The 16,563-nt window shown below is 57.0% G+C and overlaps 2 protein-coding genes across 2 annotated transcripts; both read right to left on the reverse strand.

Moving 5' to 3' along the window:
* Positions 1-45: 45 nt before the first annotated feature.
* On the reverse strand, positions 46-7,410 carry ISOC2 (isochorismatase domain containing 2). The gene is made up of 7 exons (XM_014856683.3): positions 7,350-7,410; positions 3,721-3,799; positions 3,048-3,185; positions 2,713-2,922; positions 2,336-2,406; positions 2,077-2,194; positions 46-456 (listed from the first exon to the last, which is right to left on the reverse strand). The coding sequence occupies exons 3-7, from the start codon at positions 3,180-3,182 to the stop codon at positions 376-378; spliced, it is 615 nt and encodes a 204-aa protein (XP_014712169.1). The 5' UTR covers positions 3,183-3,185; positions 3,721-3,799; positions 7,350-7,410; the 3' UTR covers positions 46-375.
* Positions 7,411-7,666: 256 nt separating this feature from the next.
* On the reverse strand, positions 7,667-14,944 carry C26H19orf85 (chromosome 26 C19orf85 homolog). Its single transcript, XM_044759852.2, has 2 exons — positions 14,772-14,944; positions 7,667-9,302 (listed from the first exon to the last, which is right to left on the reverse strand). Exons 1-2 carry the CDS (start codon positions 14,942-14,944, stop codon positions 8,846-8,848), a joined length of 630 nt encoding a protein of 209 aa, XP_044615787.1. The 3' UTR covers positions 7,667-8,845.
* Between the last annotated feature and the right edge of the window lie 1,619 nt (positions 14,945-16,563).

Genomic DNA, 16,563 nt, shown 5'->3' on the forward strand with positions numbered 1-16,563 from the left:
GCCTGCAGCCCCCAGTCGCCCCCAGGATACCCCCCAAAGCCAAGAATGGTTCGGTCCACAGCCACATCAATTGTTTATTCCGCGAGTCCGGGTCCCACACAGTCTGTGACTCCCCCTCCCTTTCCCGCCCCTTGAAGTGGCCCGGGGCCGAGCCCCGCCTCCAGCTCGGCTCGGCCAACTCCCGCCCAGCTTCCAGGAGGCTCATTTGCATTTCCGGGAGCTGTCACCCAATGGCAAGGCAGCACCCGCCTCCCCTCCCGAGGGGGCGGTACTCCCGGTGGATTGCACCACTCTTGGGATCCAAGGATGGGGGGAAAGCGCTTCCCCCATCCCAGTGACAAGAGGGTGGTCTCCCCTCCAGGCAGGGTCAGGAGTTCACTGGAAGAGGGGGTTCTGGCCTTGGAAGAGGCCCAGCAACCCAGTGTCCGGGACCGGCTCCTTGAGGATCTTCTGGATCTGTAGGGAAAGAGGGGAAGTCAGGGAAGAGTGAGGGTCCCCATCACTTGGAGGACAGATCCAAGGGACACTTCTCTATTTTCATGTCCCTTGCCCTCTAGGCAGCAACTGGTCAGACCAACCATTCCCGCGTCTCAAAAGTTTTCCTGGGGCCTCTCTTTCACCATAGCTGCCTGGGTTAGCACCTGATCGCCTGCCATCTTGGTCAACTTTGCTGGCTTGGACCACTAAGGGTGAGGGCTCTGTCCTGGGGCTTCTTCTTGAGTAATCTCACCTCTCCCATCCATCAACTCCAAAATCCAGCCCGCCTTGCCGCTCAACTCCAGACTTATTTATCCAGCTGCCTCTTAGATGTCAGTTGTCACTTGACCTCTCAAACTCATCATCCTCCCCCAATCAGCAGACAGCATGAGCACAGCTGCTTGAGCTGAAAACTTGGAGCCTCTCTCAAGCTGCCTTCTCCTACATTGTAACCATCAGCTTACCTCCAGAAAGTGAAAAATAAAAATAAGCAAAGCCTGCATCCCCACTGCCTCCACTCTGGTCTTCCTCCTTCCTGCCACCTGCCCACAGCCATTGGCCACCGAGCACCACACTGCAGAGCTGACCATGGCCAGCTCCCCTGCGCAAAACCCCGTGGCTGCCCATCCATCGCTAAAATCTGAAATCTTCTAAAATCCCAAATCTTCGGGAAGAGTCACGCTGGCTCCTCCCTGCCTCCCCTCCTCCCACACTGCCCCTGCGCTCACCATGCCCCACTAGGGGTCCTTGAATAAGGCAGGCACAGTGCCATCTCCAGGCCCTTGCCCTAGCCGTTCCCTCTGCCAGGAACACTTGGATGCCTGGCTGCTCCTTCCCCTTCAAATCTCTGCTTCAAGGCCACCCCCAGGAGGGGCCTCCCTGCTTCTGGCCCCCACCTTATTTCTCACACGCTCCCCACATCCCCTCCCCAGCTCCAGGCCACAAAGTGTAATTGAACAGATTGGCTTTGCTCTTGCCCCGGGACCTGCCACGGTGGCTGGCACACAGCAGGTGCTCAATGAAAGCTCAACAGAACTGAACTAAGAGGAGGGAAAGGTGCAGACCTCAGAGGGCTGGGAATGTCAAGTTTGGGCATGTCCCGCTATCCTGAGGGCCAAGGGTATGAAGCAGCAGTGGCTACCTGGTCAGACCTGGGCACTAGGAAGGTCACTTGGGTGGTAGGTATGGAGACTGGTGGAGGGCGGGGAGGGGATGGGTGGAGCAGGTCAAGGGGCGCCCATCTACGGAGTCTCCACTGGACTGTTCTTCCCCGTGCCTGCCTGGCTTGCTCCCATCCTCACCTCCCTCTGAAGTCACTTTCTCCCAGGAGGCCTCTGGACCACCGTGTGCAACCCCTCCATTACACCCCGACACCTCTGATTCCCTCCCCCACCTTTTCTCTCTCCACAGTTCTCATGGCCACCTGACAGCTTCTCCTTTCACTGATTTACGGTGTTGATGGGGCCTCCCCCACTAAACTTAGTCCCCTTGGAGGTGGCAGGCTGCTGCGTTCCAGGATGTATTCCACGAATATGTGGTGGGTACTGAAGAGATATCTGCCATTTATATGGGAGGCGGGGAGGGTTGGGGGGCCAGTACCTCTTTGAAACGGGGGTGGGCGGCATCACCCATAAGCTGCAGAATGAGCCCTTCACTGGTGGAGAGGAAGGCCCCGCTCTGCCGCATCCGGGCCAGTGCCACCAGCCGGTCCACCTGGCTGCAGCGGGAGAGAGGGTGTCGGTGCCGCGGCTTGGACACCCAGACACTGGCAAACTTGGCAGAGATCTTGTCCCCTGGTTCTTCCTGGGCACCCCGCCCATACCCCACATGCACCCATCCCTTGGCAGGACCCTCCTACCTGCGGGAGGAGCAGGCATCCACCACCACGTGGACCTGCAGCCCCCGGTCCAGGAGGTCCAGGGCTGTGTTCTGGGGGCAGAGAGAGGTCAGGGTCAACCCCAGACAAGAACAGAGGTCCCTGGTGAGGGACTGGGGAGCCAGGATGTGGATGAGGGAGGCTCAGATCAGGGCAGGACCCCCCAGTGGGGGGGTGCCCCAGGTAAGGAGAGGGGTCCTGAGAGACGATGAAGGTTCCAGGTCAGAAGGGGGATCATGGGTAGGAAGGGGGTCTTGCTGGGAGGTTAGAGGGTTCTGGGTCAGGAAAGGATATCCTTTTTAGGATGAGGGGGGTCCCAGGTGAGAACGGGGGTTCCCAAGGGTCAGCCAGGGTCTCACCAAGATGCAGGCCTGTGCCTCAATGCCACAGAGGAGCACAGAACGCAGCTGGGGCCGTGCGTCCAGCTCCTGCCGCACCACAGGCACCATGCTGAGGCAGGTTTTGGGCAGCGCCCGCAGGCCCTCAGCCCCCAGCTCAGGCACTGTGGGGCCCAGGCCTTGTGGGTACTGCTCCGTCAGCACGGCTGGTATCTCCAGCATCCGGGCCACCTGTACTGGGGAAGGGGAACAAGGGCCTGAGCCCAAGGGAGGGGTCTGGGGGCTCAGGCTCCTGGTCTTGGGGAGGAGGGGCTGGGGGCCAGGATGCCTGGGTCTGAGGGAGGAGGGGCCCATACCTTGAGCATGCGGGCGGCCATAGAGACAATCTGGGGGAAGTACATGACATGGCGGAACTTCTCCTGCATGTCACACAGGAATAGGATGGATGATCCAGGGAGGACTCGGCCCAGGCTGGGCTTCATAGCTGCCATGTCCTGGGGGTGGGCAGAGGGGCCAAGGTCAGGCGGGGAGGGGACCCCTCTGCATGTCCAGGGTCCATGTACTTAGCAGACCCTTTCAGTCTGCAAGGTGCTTTGCAAACTTCTGTCCTCCCACCTGCAGGCCTTCGCATCTGCTGTTCCCTGGGCCTGGAGGTACTTCTTTCTCAATGTGTCCTATTTGGCCGGGAGGTCACTTCCCCAGGAAGCCTTCTCTGACCTTGTCTGCCCCTGTGCTCCCAGCCCCACTCTCCTGGAGCCCTGGGAAGGCTTCTCCTTCTTGGAGCCGACTGGGTGTCAACAATACCGGCTGCCCCCCTCCCCACCCCCAATCGCTCCAACTGTGATCCTCACTCAGCCCAGGAGGAAACCAAGGCCGAGCAGGGAAGTGACTGCCCAACGGCCCACTGCTGGTAACAGAGGGAGCGGGGCAGGAGCTGCCTTCTCCGGGCAGCACCACCCCCGTCCTGGGCCTGGCCTGGGTGGGGGGCAGTGCTCTGGAGTTTCGAGCCTCTGAAATCAGTTTACTCACGTGTCAAGTGCACCGGCTGAAGGGCCCTCCAGGTCTTAGATGGAAAGGCTGGGGCCCCGTGCAGTGGAGTGTTATCCAGCTGTAGGAAGGAGTGAAGCGCTGGTACATGCTGCTTCATGGAGGAAACTCAGAAGCAGCGTGCTCAGTGAGAGAGGCCAGTCACTAAAGGCCACTCATTGTATAAGTGCATTTATATGAAATGTCCACAATGATCAAACCCACAGAGACAGGAAGCGGACTGGCGGTCGCCAGTGACTCAGGGCATGGGGTGGGACTGCCTAATGGGTACAGGGCTTCCATTTGGGGAGATGAAAACGTTCTTGAACTAGAAAGTAGTGGTGGTTGCACGACATCATGAATGTAGTTAAATGCCACTTAATTCTATAATTTTAGATTTTTTTCCCCTTTTTTTCCCCAAAGCCCCCCGGTACATAGTTGTATATTTTTAGTTGTGGGTCCTTCTAGTTGTGGCATGTGGGATGCCGCCTCAGCATGGCTTGATGAGCAGTGCCATGTCCATGCCCAGGACCCGAACCGGCAAAACCCGGTGCCGCATAAGCGGAGCGAGTGAGCTTAACCACTCGGCCGCGGGCCGGCCCCTAATTCTATACTTTAAGTGGTTACAATGGTAAATTTTATGTTATGTATATTTTGCCACAATTTTGAAAAAAGAAAAAGAACAGGCAGGCCTGGTGGAGCCCTTACAGGGGAGGACACCCTGGCCCGGGGCCAGGACTTGCCCAAGGTGCCCAGCGACGAGAGGTGCACCCGCCTCCAGGTCAGAGTGGCCCCGTCTCCCAGCATCTGGGGCCCTGGGCTCTGGGGTTTCCAGTCTCAGCAGGTCTTCACCCGTGTCCCCGGAGGGGCTTGTGTCCCTGGGTCCCTGAGTTGCTGCACTACTGGGGGTCCCAGCTGGGCTCTTGTCTGTAGCTCCTTCTCCCTCTGCGTGTTCACTCACTTATCTGTTAATTTATTTGGGACACAGGACACCCTGGGGGCCCACCCTGTGGAGGGCTAACATTCAGGGCAAGTTTTACATCTGGGTGGGGAGCACACACAGGTGTTTATGACTTTTCTTTCAGCCGAACACATCTACCATAGAAAATGTTTCCTATGAGCGACGTATCTGAAATTTAAAAGCTAGTGGATGGTTGGAAATGGTGAATTTTCTCTCAGTGAAAAAAATGGCACGGAAATTCCCTCAAGAACAAAACCACACTGAATTAATTAATCACATAATTACAACTGTGATCAGTGGCGGACTTCTAGGGAACCTGATCTATCTTGGCAGAGTCGGCAAAGTTCTCCAGGAGGAAGCGGAGAGGGAAAAGTCTTTCAGGAAACCCAGAGCTGACGTCCCGCCCACCCAGACCGAGCCGCCCAATCGGCGCCCGCCTCCCCGCCCCCGCCCCGCCCCGCGGGGAAGGCCCGGCCAATCGGCTCCTCCCCTGCCTCAGCCCCGCCCCCGTGGCTGCCGTCTGTCCTCAGGATTGAGATGTAACCCCGCCCACCAGGCGCTGGGGACACCCCGGCCGCCGCCGGCCATGCGCCACCTCCTGGCTTCTGCCCGGGGGGCCGCTCCACGTGGAGAGCCCTTCTCGCTCCCACTCACCGTGTTAACTCTTCAGGACACGGGAGGGAGGGTCAGATGCGGCCCGGAACGTCCGCAGCCCCTGGGGCTGGCAGGAGACCCCTGGAGAGCCCCAGGGGAGACTATGTGGCCACATTTCTCCATATTATAGACCCGCGAACCTTCTGACCCAGAACACTCGCTGCTAAGGATTTATCCTAGAGACATCCGTGTGAAACGACACAAGCTTATTCACTGCGCGCCTCTACGGCAGAGAAAGGAGTAGAAACACGTCTAAACGCCCAAGGCGAGAGTACCGGTTACAGAGGTCGCGGTATATCCATACTACGGAATTCCTTGCAGCCAGGAAAATTACAAGGATGCTCTTTAAGTAACAATATGGAAAGGTGTCCAAGAGATGGTAACAGTGGGGAAAAAAAAAAAAAAGCAGAACAGTGTGTATGGCAGTGCTCCCACTCGTGCCAAAAAAAAGAAAGAAAAGCTGTGTGTACGGCTTGTGTCCACATGTGCCGTCTCCAGCAGGCAGATAAGAACAGATAGTTCAGACGGCAGAACTGGTCACGAGGACAGAGCCTGAAGGAGATTTGACTATCGCGTACGCTTCTCCTTCTGAACTGTGGACAGTGTGTAACAGGTTGTCCAGCCAGGGATAAATACATCACAATAAAATAGTTACCTAAAAGGAGAAACCCGCAAAACCAATCTGTGGCATTGAAGTTATGATAATGGTTATCCTTGGGGGACAGTGAAGAAGAGGGTACAAGAGGAATTCGGGGTGTGGGAGATGTTCGACCTCTGGATTTGGATGCTGTTTCCACCAGAGCATTGGCTTCGTGAAAACTTATTTGAGCTGTGTATTTGTTTGTTTGTTTTTTGAGGAAGAATAGCCCTGAGCTAACATCTACTGCCAATCCTCCTCTTTTTGCTGAGGAAGACTGGCTCTGAGCTAACATCCATCTTCCCCTACTTCATATGCCGGACGCCTACCACAGCATGGCGTGCCAAGCGGTGCCACGTCCGCACCCGGGATCCAAACCGGCGAACTGGACCGCTGAAGCGGAACGTGCGCACTTAACCGCTGCGCCACCGGCCGGCCCCCGAGCTGTGTATTTGCCATTTGTAGGTTTACCTGCATATGTCATATACTTCCATAAAAAGTTTTCAAAAGCTAAAACAAACCAAGGAGCCCTCCCTGGCCACTGTGGGGCTGGACTGGAGCGGAGGCCAAGGAGAAAGCTGGGGCTTGGGTCCGGGGGGCAAGGGTGAGGACTGGGCTCCTATTCAGGCAGAGGGCACAGAGAGGAGGGGGGAGAGATTCAGGGGGCAGGTGGGACTGGCTGTGGGGGGCGAAGGAAAACCCCCAGGTTTCCGTCTGGTGAGTGGCAGGTCCCAGGGACTAATTGGGGCCCTGGGGAGGGGAATAATTTTTGGGAGAAGACGAAAAAATTTGGTGCTGGGGGGCGGGGGGAGTGTGTGTGTGTGAACGTGGGGAGGGAATCTGGGCTCAAGACAGATTTGGGGGCGTCGTGGGGAGTGATGAGAAGGTCCAAGGCGGAGCTCGGGGGTCGGAGCGAACCCGAGGCTGGAGGAGGAGCGGCCTGAAGTGGGCGTCAACTTGGGGGGCGGGTGGGGCTGCTTAGATCCCCCATGTGAGCTCGCGGGCTCGGGGGACCCAGCCCTGCAGCCCGGACTCCCTGGCTGTGTAACCCTGGACAAGTTTCACACTGTCTGGGCCTCAGTTTCCTCCTCGGAGAAGTGGGGGTCAGACCCACCCACCCCGCAGGGATGAAGCAGAACTTGGCCAGGGGTGCAGAGGCGGCGGGCGCGACCCGCGGCGGGTTCGAGTCCCTGGCCAGCCAGCTCCGCAGAGCCCGGGCCGGAGTCCTCCCCCTGGCCGTGTGACCTCGGCCGGGACGTCCTGGCAGAGCCTCGGGCGGTAAGGTTGGTCCCCGGCAGCGCGGGCGGGAGGCCTTATCCAGAAGGCGCCGGGTTCGAGCCCGGCCCGCCCCTCGGCAGGTGGGGCCTGGGAGATACTCACCTCTCGGAGTCCGGACTTGCACCTCTCAGGTCCTACAACCGAGTACTCGGGTCGGGTCGCTGTTTTCCCGGGTTGCGACACTTGGCCAGCTCCCGCGACCCCTGGACCGTCCACGTCCTGCCCACCCAGACGGAGCCGCCCAATCGGCGCTCGCCCCAGCTCCGCCCTCCTCCCTACCCCGTTCCCGGCCAATCGCAAGAGGCGCTGCTTCGCCCTCCTTGGAGGGGGCGCCTGTCAGTCTTGAGGACGTGATTGGCCCGCCGGGTGGGGGAGGGGGGCGGGAAGGCAACGCGTTGGACCAATGGGAAGCCGCGGAGAGCGTGAGTGGCGGGCCCGGGGCCGAGCGGTGATGCGGCTGCAGAGAACGCGGGGTCCAGCGGGGAAGGTGGGTTGCGGCCCGCAGCATCGTACCCGCCAGACCACTGAGGCCGAGAGGGTAAGGGAGGGAGGGCCGTGCCCAGGGCGAGGGCAGGCGTGGGGTTCGAACCCTGTCTCCTCTGTCTAGAGACAGAAACTTACAAAGAGACCCAAGCACCTTCCGGGAACCTCAGTCCCTTTCCACCCAGCTCAGTCTGTGCTCTGTGCAGCCTCAGTTTCCCCATCTGTACAGCACCTGCCTCGTAGGGTGGGGCTTGTACTGTTTAGACTCTGTGCTTAGAAAGGGGGTTGAGAGAAAGACAGAGAGAATTTCCCATCAGTCTTGGAATAAAATCCAAACGACTCCCAATTCATGGTCTGCCTTTGTTAACTGGGGCCTCACCTCTTACCATTCTCCCCCTGTCCACTCCAGCCACGCTGGCTCTCTTGCTGTTCCGCCAAGGCCCCACCTCAGGGCCTTTGCATGTGCTGTTGCCTCTGCCTGCACCCCAGACCTTCCCACCATTCAGGGCCTTTCCTGATCACCAGATGTCAAATAGCCACTCCATCAGGTCGCTGTTCTATTTTCTGTACAGCACTAATTCCAATCGGAAATCAGAAATTTATCTTGCATTTTAAAATTGTATAATGTGTCCGTGTCCTCATTTATTATCAGTTCTCCGCCCCCCACGCCCCCCAAACGTGAACTCCACGAGGGCAGAGATTGTGTCTGTTTTATTTGCTGCTGAGTCCTCAGCACCTAGACCTGGGCCTGGCACACAACAGGTGCTCAGTAAGTCCTTGGGAGTAAATGAGACAAGACCAGACATCAGGCAGAGGTGAGCGAGGGTGAGGGGAAGCAGGAGCGACAGACGCCGAGGAGATGGGGCTTTGAAGGAAGAAGGGAGAAGGTGGGGGGTGGAGAGAGTGAGGGGGTCCCCAGAGGAGGCAGAGGTGGCGCGCTGGACCCTGCAGAAGCCCCCTGAGGCCGTGGTCAGAGGTGGGAGTCTGGGCTTGGTCTCTTTCCCCAGGGGCTGCCAGGAGGGAGTGGACGGAGAGGGGTCTCCCCGGGGGTGGCTGAAGAGCTGTCACGGGGGCCTCTGGTTTGTCCAGGGCCTAGGCTGGGTTGAGATTGGGCATCATGGGGAGCAGATTCCCCAGCCCTCAGGGACCTCCTGAGAATCCCAGGCACAAGGCACCTCCCACTGGCCCACCCAACCCCCCTTGGGAGCCAAGAACTCGTCCCCTCCCCGAAGGGTATGTGGGGTCAGAGGCAAGGAATCAGAGAAATGTGGGGCCTGCCTCAGGTCTGGCTGCCCCACAGCAGAATGGGACAGGTCAGATGGCACTGAGGGACACTCTGGGGTGAGTGCAATGTCATCGAAGAGGTCCAGGGTGGAGGCATCCAGGACAGCAAGGCTCAGGCTGGGGCCGGCAAGGGGCACCTCAGTGGGGGCCACAGCGCAGGCCACCCCCAGAAAGGGGGATGGAGGAGGTGGGGGCGGTCTTTGGGGCAGCCGTCGCTGGGGAGGTGCCTCCTGGGACAGGATAGTTAGGGCCAGGCGCTGGGTGGCAGCCTCGATCTTGGCAAACTGCCTGCAGAGAGATGGGCATTAGCTGGATGACCGTGGAGGAGTCCCCTCCTGTCTGCCATCCAGGAGTGGTTTGTCCCTTCTCTCTCTCCCTATGTTTCTTTTCTTTGCTAACCTCCCTGACCCCAGGTCCGTTTTCTTGAGTCTGACAGTCAATCTTTCTGATCCCTTTCGTAGGGAAAGCTCTGAACAGCTGTGGGGGTTGTGCACTGCACAAGGCAGCACATCTAATCCAGCACTAAGAACTTTTTTGAAGTGTAGATTTATTAGGACCATATTCTAATATAGAAACATAAAAACTGTCTCCAGGAAAGGGTGCCTTCAAAGAAAAATCTCACATAAAGACGCACTGAGGGCTGGCGGTGCGTGTGTAACATTGACTCTCTGTGGCATTTTGACTGCCTGAACAGCTCTTGAATCTGCCCAGCTCTTAGTGTCTCCCACCTGGATGACTGCAGTAGCCACTGCACTGGTCTCTCCCAGGATTCCCACCCCCTCAGCAACGAGATGGACGGATCTCACAAGCTGTCAGGGGCTGAACTGTGTCCCCCTAAAATTCGTATGTTGAAGTCCTGACCCCCAGGCTCTCAGAATGTGTCTGTATTTGGAGGTAGACTCTTCAGGTTAAAATAGCGTCTCAAATCCTCTGAGTGGAGATCAGGACACACGCGGAGGGACCACCATCTACATGCCCAGGAGGGAGGCCTCTGAAGGAACCAGCCCTGCCCACACCTCGCCCTCGGACATTGGCCTCCAGAGTCGTGGGAAAGTCGGTTTCTGTTGTCCCAGCCGCTGGCCTGCGGTGTTTGACGATGGCAGTTCCAGCGAGTCCACGCACACGCGGGATGCTGAGACTCGCCATCAGTAGCTGCCTGACTCCATTTAAACAAAGTCCCCAAACAGGCTGACTGATGGGCAGTGAGGGAAATGAGCACGGCGGCTCATGGGGAGGAGGGAGGCACTGTGAGCGCCGGCTCCTGGATCCGAGTGCGGGTTACCTTAGTGGGCTCCCTTTGGGAGAATCCATCCCAGTCTACACGGACGACGTGGGCCTCATTTTGTACGTGTGTTAAACTTCCATAAAAAGGTTTACTTAACGGTGGATCTTATTTATTTATTTTTTTGAGGAAGATTAGCCCTGAGCTAACATCTGCTGCCAATCCTTCTCTGTTTGCTGAGGAAGACTGGCTCTGAGCTAACGTCCGTGCCCATCTTCCTCTACTTTATATGTGGGATGCCTACCACAGCGTGGCTTGACAAGTGGTGCCATGTCTGTACCCGGGATCCAAACTAGTGAACCCCAGGCCGCTGAAGCAGAATGTGTGCACTTAACCACTGGGCCACGGGGCGGTCCCAACAGTGTATCTAATATCATGTGATTCTGCTCATAGGAAATGTCCAGAATAGGCAAATCCCTGGAGACAGCGATTGGCGGTTGCCAGGTGCTAGAGGGAGGGGAGATGGGGAATGACTATAATGGACACGGGGTCTCCTTTTCGGGTGATGAGAATGTTCTGGAACAAGATAGAGGTGATGGTTGCAAAACATTATGAATGCATGAAATGCCCCTGAATCGTACACTTTAAGATGGTCAAAATGGTGAATTTCATGTTACGTGTATTTTGCCACAAGAAAAGACTATATATCTGGCTCTTAAATAAAGTAGGGAGAGCTGCGACTCTGACACCGTCCTGGATGCCAAGGAGGATAGCCATGCTCTGAGCGCCCGGGGAGACTTTCAGACGCGGGAGGTGAGGTTAAATGGAGGGAGAGAGAGAGAGAGATTGAGACACAGGCAGAGACAGAGGGACTGACTTAAGATTTGTAACAATCGCATGCAAATTATAGTTCCCGACTTGAACAAACTAAATATAATGACATTAGGGCCTGAGAGTCATGACATTTGCAATTTAAACTATTTTTAAGATATAGATGGGGGCCAGCCCAGTAGTTAAGTTCACGTGTTCTGCTTCGGTGGCTCAGGGTTCACCTGTTTGGATCCTGGGCACAGACCTAGCACCACTTGTCAAGCCATGCTGAGGTGGCGTCCCACGTAGAAGAATTAGAAGGATCTACAACTAGGATATACAACTATGTGCTGGGGCTTTGAGGAGAAAAAAAAAGAGGAAGATTGGCAACTTGTGTTAGCTCAGGGCCAATCTTCCTCACCAAAAAAAAAAAAGGGGTGGGGGAGAGCTACTGTTTAAAAAAAAAAGATATAGATGAAGGAAATATGCTAAGATGTTATGGACAGTAAAATTGAAACGATGGCTCATGAGTGATCCTTAGGCCAGCACACAACAGGACACCTGCAGGGCTGGTAAAAACACAGGTTCCTGGGCCCCAGAGCTTCTGGTTCTGCAGCTCCGGGGTGGGGTCAGAGAATTTGTGTTTCTAATGCATTCCCAGGTGACACGGAGGTGCAGGTGCTGCTGGTCTGGGGACCACCTCCTGAGAACTACTGCATCAGACAGCTGTCTTGACTTTGCTATAGGTCAAAACTTCATATGGCCGGGTGGGAGAGGGCTCCTGAGGGAGCAGGGCCTGAGGGGACCTGAGGGAGGAGCAGGATGTGGGCGGGAAGATGCTGAGGACAGCTTGCCTCTGACCTGGATTTCCTCAGGCTGAGCCTGGGTGCCCGGAGGAATGTGCTCCAGAGCTTCCTGGCTCCCTCTAGGGCTTCCTCGAGGCCACTTGTAGGCAACCCGGGTCCCTGGGGAGCATGTGGCAGAGCTGGCATAGGGGGTGGGGTGTCCGGGATGCTACAGCAGAGAAGCTGGCCCCGGGGACCATGGAGGCGTCAGTCATGGAGGACAGACGGGGAACCTGGGAGGTGAGGGGGCCAGATAGGGGGTGGGGAGGGAACCCCGATGGGGGCTGAAGATGGGGAGGGGTCGTGGAGCAGATGACAAGGGGTCAGAAGGCCAGCTCTGGAACACAGGGCTGGGCCCTGTTTGGGAAGCTGTTTTCCCCCTCAATGGTGGGTGTGTGGGATGGTGGAGGTAAACCTTTTGGAAATGACCAGCGCTGGGCGTCCTGGTGGAAGGGGGCATGTGGTGTGGGGGCAGGGGGCAGGCTGGACCAGGCTCCCATTCACTCAGATTTGGTTCCAAGACCTCCTGGGGCAAGGTCCCGGGCTGGCTGGGAGGAGCAACCTACTTCCAGAAAAGCAGATCCTTGGGCAGGTCACTCTACCTCTCCGTGCCTCAGTTTCCTCATCTGAAAATTAAGGTGTAATAGCACCTACCTTCTAGGATTACTGTGGGGGATTACACAGTTCCTACTCATTGTAAGTTGAGTTAATACTAAAGTGCTTGGAACAGTGCCTGGCACATATTAAGTGTCAGACAAGTGTTAGCTACCGTGATTGCCATCATTATCATCATCATCACCATCACCACTATCATCATCATCACCATCATAATCACTGTCATCACCACCATCACCATCATCACCACCACCATCATCACCATCACCACTATCATCCCCATCATCATCACCACCATTGCCATCACCATCATCATCATCATCACCATCACCATCATCACCATCACCACTATCATCATCACCACCATTGCCATCACCATCATCATCATCATCACCATCACCATCATTACCACCACCATCATCATCACCATCACCGCTGTCATCATCATCACCATCATCACCACCTTGCCATCACCATCATCACCGTCATCATCACATCACCATCATCCTCAAGACCCTGAGATGCTGTAACCAGGCAGGCTTGCAAAGTGTCCAGATCATGGGCTCTGGACTCAGAGTGCCTGGGGTTGTATCCACTCTCTAGCTGTGTAGCCTTGGGCAAGTCCTCGAACCTCTCTGAGTCTCCTTGTCTGTAATATAAGGACAGAGCCAGAACCTACCGGGCATGTTTGTTGGGAGCATTCGGTGACATACTGTATATCAAGACCTTTGTATGGTGCATCTGACACATGGCAAGTGCTCAAAAACTGGTTACTGTCACAGGGTGAGGGGAGAGCACAGGCCTAGGTGAGATGCAGCTGGGTGAGGTGTGAGAGGGAGGACAGGCTTGAACAGAGACTTAAGGGAGTGGAGGTCCCCATGTGCATTCCTAGAGACAGGGAAGAGCATTGCCTGGCCAAAGGAACAGCATGTGCAAAGGCCCAGAGGCTGAATGATGAAATGCTGGATGGGGAGCTGAGGCTGACAAAGGGGGCAGGGGATGGGGCGGAGCCTTTGTCTTGAGGGCCTGGTAAGCCACAGGAAGCACTTGAGCAGGAGAGGGGCTGAGTGTGGTGCGTGGGTTAGAAAGGCCTGCCTAGAACAGCACTTGGCGCTGCCTTCAAAAAGGCTGAGTTGGACCCCATCTCCACACCCTCAGCCCCCACTCTGGTCTGAGCCACCATTATCCCTCGCCTGGACCACTGCAGTAGCATCCTCCTTGGTCTCTCACTTCCACCCTTGCCCCCTACTCAGTCTGTTCTCCACTCAGCAGCCAGAGGGATCCTTTCAGATCCCACCACATCACAGCTCAGAGCCCAGCTCCCTCCAGAGGCACACAAGGTCTCCACAATCAGTCCCCTGATTCCTTTGAAACTAATTCTCTCCTCTTTCACTCTGCTCCAGTCACACCGGCCTCCTTACTGGTCCTGGAACACTCCAGGGATGTTCCTGCCTCAGGGCCTTTGCACCTGCTGTCTCCTGCCCAGAATGCTCTTCCTTCAGGCAGCCCCAGGGCTACTTCCCTCTCCTCCCCAGGTATCTGCTTACATGTCACCTTATCAGTGAAGCCATTCCTGACACCTTACCTAAAATGTCACCCCTCCCCCAGCACATCCTCCATAGCACGTATTGCCTTCTCATGTACGATATAACTTTTTTAAATTGAGGTAAAATTCACATGACATAAAATGAACCATTGTAAAGTGTGCAATTCAGTGGCATTTGGTGCATTCACGATGTTGTGCAACCACCCCCTCTAATTCCTTCCAGAATTTTCCATCACCCCAAAAGGAAGCCCCTTACCTATTAACAAGCACTCCCCAACCCCCCTGGCTCCAGCCCCTGGCACCCCCTACTCCGCCTCTGGCTCTATAGACTTGCCTACTGTGGACATTTCACGTAAATAGAATCATACAACACGTGGCCTTTTGCTTCTGGCTTCTCTCACTGAGCATCATGTTTTCATGGCACATCCACGTTGCAGCGTCAGACCGTGTCATCTACTCCTGTATCTTGGCCGGCCCTCGGCAGCTGCCTCCTCCAACGGAACACAGGCTCCGTGAAGGCAGAGAATTCTGTCTGCTTTGCACCGATGGGTCTGTGGGGCCTGGGCACACAGTCAGCGCTCAATAAATGAATGTCGAGTGTTGATTGCGTCCAGCCCTGGGGTCCACCTCTCTCTGTCCTCTCTGGGCCTGGTCTCCCCAAAACCGAGGGCTCGACTCCCCCCGCCCCCTCTGCCCAACCTCCATCCATCCCCCCTCACCTGCAGATCTGGTTGTGCAGGAACCTCCTGTGGTTGGGCCTCCTTTTGGGGGGCCGGGTCCGCCGGGGGTGCAGGGCGCGCAGCATGTGGGCGGCCGCCCCCCTCATGAAGGCACACAGCTCCTGGGGGCCGGGCTCAGAGATGCCGGGGGCTGCGGGGGCCCCGGGGTGCATGGCTGGGGTGATCTGGGGTAACTCCCCACAATATTCTTGCTGATCACCGAGCAGCCCCCGAAATCTGTGAGGAGAGAGGGGCAGCCAGGGCTGGGGGCTCAGGGCTGGGGAGGGGGACGGGAAGATGGGAGGGGCAGGTGGACTCTGGAGAGCCGGCACTGCCGCGTGGGGGAGACCGGCCCCAGGAATTAGAACAAAACCTCCCTCCTGGGCCCGCCCCGCTCCCTACCTCCCAGGAGCTGGACCCCAAGGTTTGAGGGGCCTGGAGGTGGGGGGCTGATATAGGGAGGCAAGAGGGCAGGGAGGGGAGGGGGCTCTCTGTGCGCCCCCTGGGGCCCAATTAGCACATAGTTGGACCTGGGATATGGGGCAGGGAGGCGTAGGTGGGGGGCAGAGGCAAGCGATGGCCAATTAAGGGGACAAAGGCCTCATTAGGGAGGCGAGGCCAGGAGCCGAGTCAACCGCCTGCGATTAGTGTTGAGGACCCTTAATTGGAGGCGAGGAGGGGGCGGTGGGGGCTTGGGTGCAGGCTGGGAGGGAGGGGAGATGGCACAAACTGTAGGGCAGACACCCTGCGTGTGTCTGCCCACCTCCAGACACCCCCGCCTGTGCCTCCTTCTGCTCCAGGCACCGCATCCTGTGGAAACTGAGGCTCAGACAGGGTCTTGCCTGTGCCCAGGGTCTCCAGCCAGCAGGACCGATTGGCTTCTGGGCCAATTTCCCCCCCCAAACCCTGCGTTTCGCGCTCTGGGAGGAGGTGAGGGGGACACCTGTGGGCTGGGTGGCTCGGGTGGGTGACCTGAGGGGCTGTTTCAGGTGCAGCCTGGCTGTGACGGGAGGGGGAGAAAACATGAGCAGGATCTCCCCCAAGACATTTTACTGAGGGGCCTGGGGTCCTGATGTTTGGAGGAGGCAGGGTGGAGGCGCTGGCTCCCGGGGCTGGCAGTGGGGTCCTCTTGTCTCCGGGCTGGCCTTGACCTGAGCGGGAGGACGCCAGTCTTGGCTGGCGTCTGGTGTGGGAGGGGAACATCTCAGTGCTGGCTCTGGTCTCCACCCTTGGGTCTGCGTTGGGGCGTTGGGAGTGTCCGATGGCTGCAGTAACACAACGTCACAAACCTAGTGGCTTAAAACCACGCACGTTTATTCTCCTGCAGCTCTGGGGGTCGGCAGTGCAAGATGGGTCTGTTGATGCAAATAATCCAGAACCAATCTAGAAATCTGAATTGGGGTGAGTTTATTATGAGCCACATCTGTGGACTAGCTGGGGCCTTCCTTCCCCAGGGCACTAAAGAAGTGGGGTGTGCAGAGTGGTTATATACCATCTTGGAGTAAACAGCATACATCACACGTGACAGGAATGTCCCTTTCACAAGTCACGAGATTGCCTGGCCGGCACAGCAGAGCAAGTGACACAGCAGGCAGCAGTTCTGTTGTCTCCAGCTGCGTGGTCACAGGTGAGCACTGCAATCAGTTCTCAGTCCAGGGAGACAGGCTTATCCTTAAGGAAATGCCAGTGTGGGGGAAGTTGCGCCATTTGTCCTTGCCTTTAGGACACGGCAAATGCTTAAGGCAGATACACAATGCACGCTCAACGGCCAGGTCAGGCCCTTTTGGAAAAA

Source organism: Equus asinus, chromosome 26 (genome assembly GCF_041296235.1).
Source record: "Equus asinus isolate D_3611 breed Donkey chromosome 26, EquAss-T2T_v2, whole genome shotgun sequence".
Lineage (NCBI taxonomy): Eukaryota > Metazoa > Chordata > Mammalia > Perissodactyla > Equidae > Equus > Equus asinus.

What these genes read in the sequence shown, in the direction of transcription:
- ISOC2 (XM_014856683.3), bottom strand. Translation starts at nt 3,182, where the DNA reads ATGGCAGCTATGAAGCCCAGCCTGGGCCGAGTCCTCCCTGGATCATCC. An exon ending in AGGCACAGGCCTGCATCTTG is followed by an intron (nt 2,407 to 2,712) that starts GTGAGACCCTGG and finishes CTCTGCCCCCAG; the next exon opens with AACACAGCCCTGGACCTCCT. An exon ending in GATGCCTGCTCCTCCCGCAG is followed by an intron (nt 2,195 to 2,335) that starts GTAGGAGGGTCC and finishes CTCCCGCTGCAG; the next exon opens with CCAGGTGGACCGGCTGGTGG.
- C26H19orf85 (XM_044759852.2), bottom strand. Translation starts at nt 14,944, where the DNA reads ATGCACCCCGGGGCCCCCGCAGCCCCCGGCATCTCTGAGCCCGGCCCC. An exon ending in CTGCACAACCAGATCTGCAG is followed by an intron (nt 9,303 to 14,771) that starts GTGAGGGGGGAT and finishes ATCTCTCTGCAG; the next exon opens with GCAGTTTGCCAAGATCGAGG.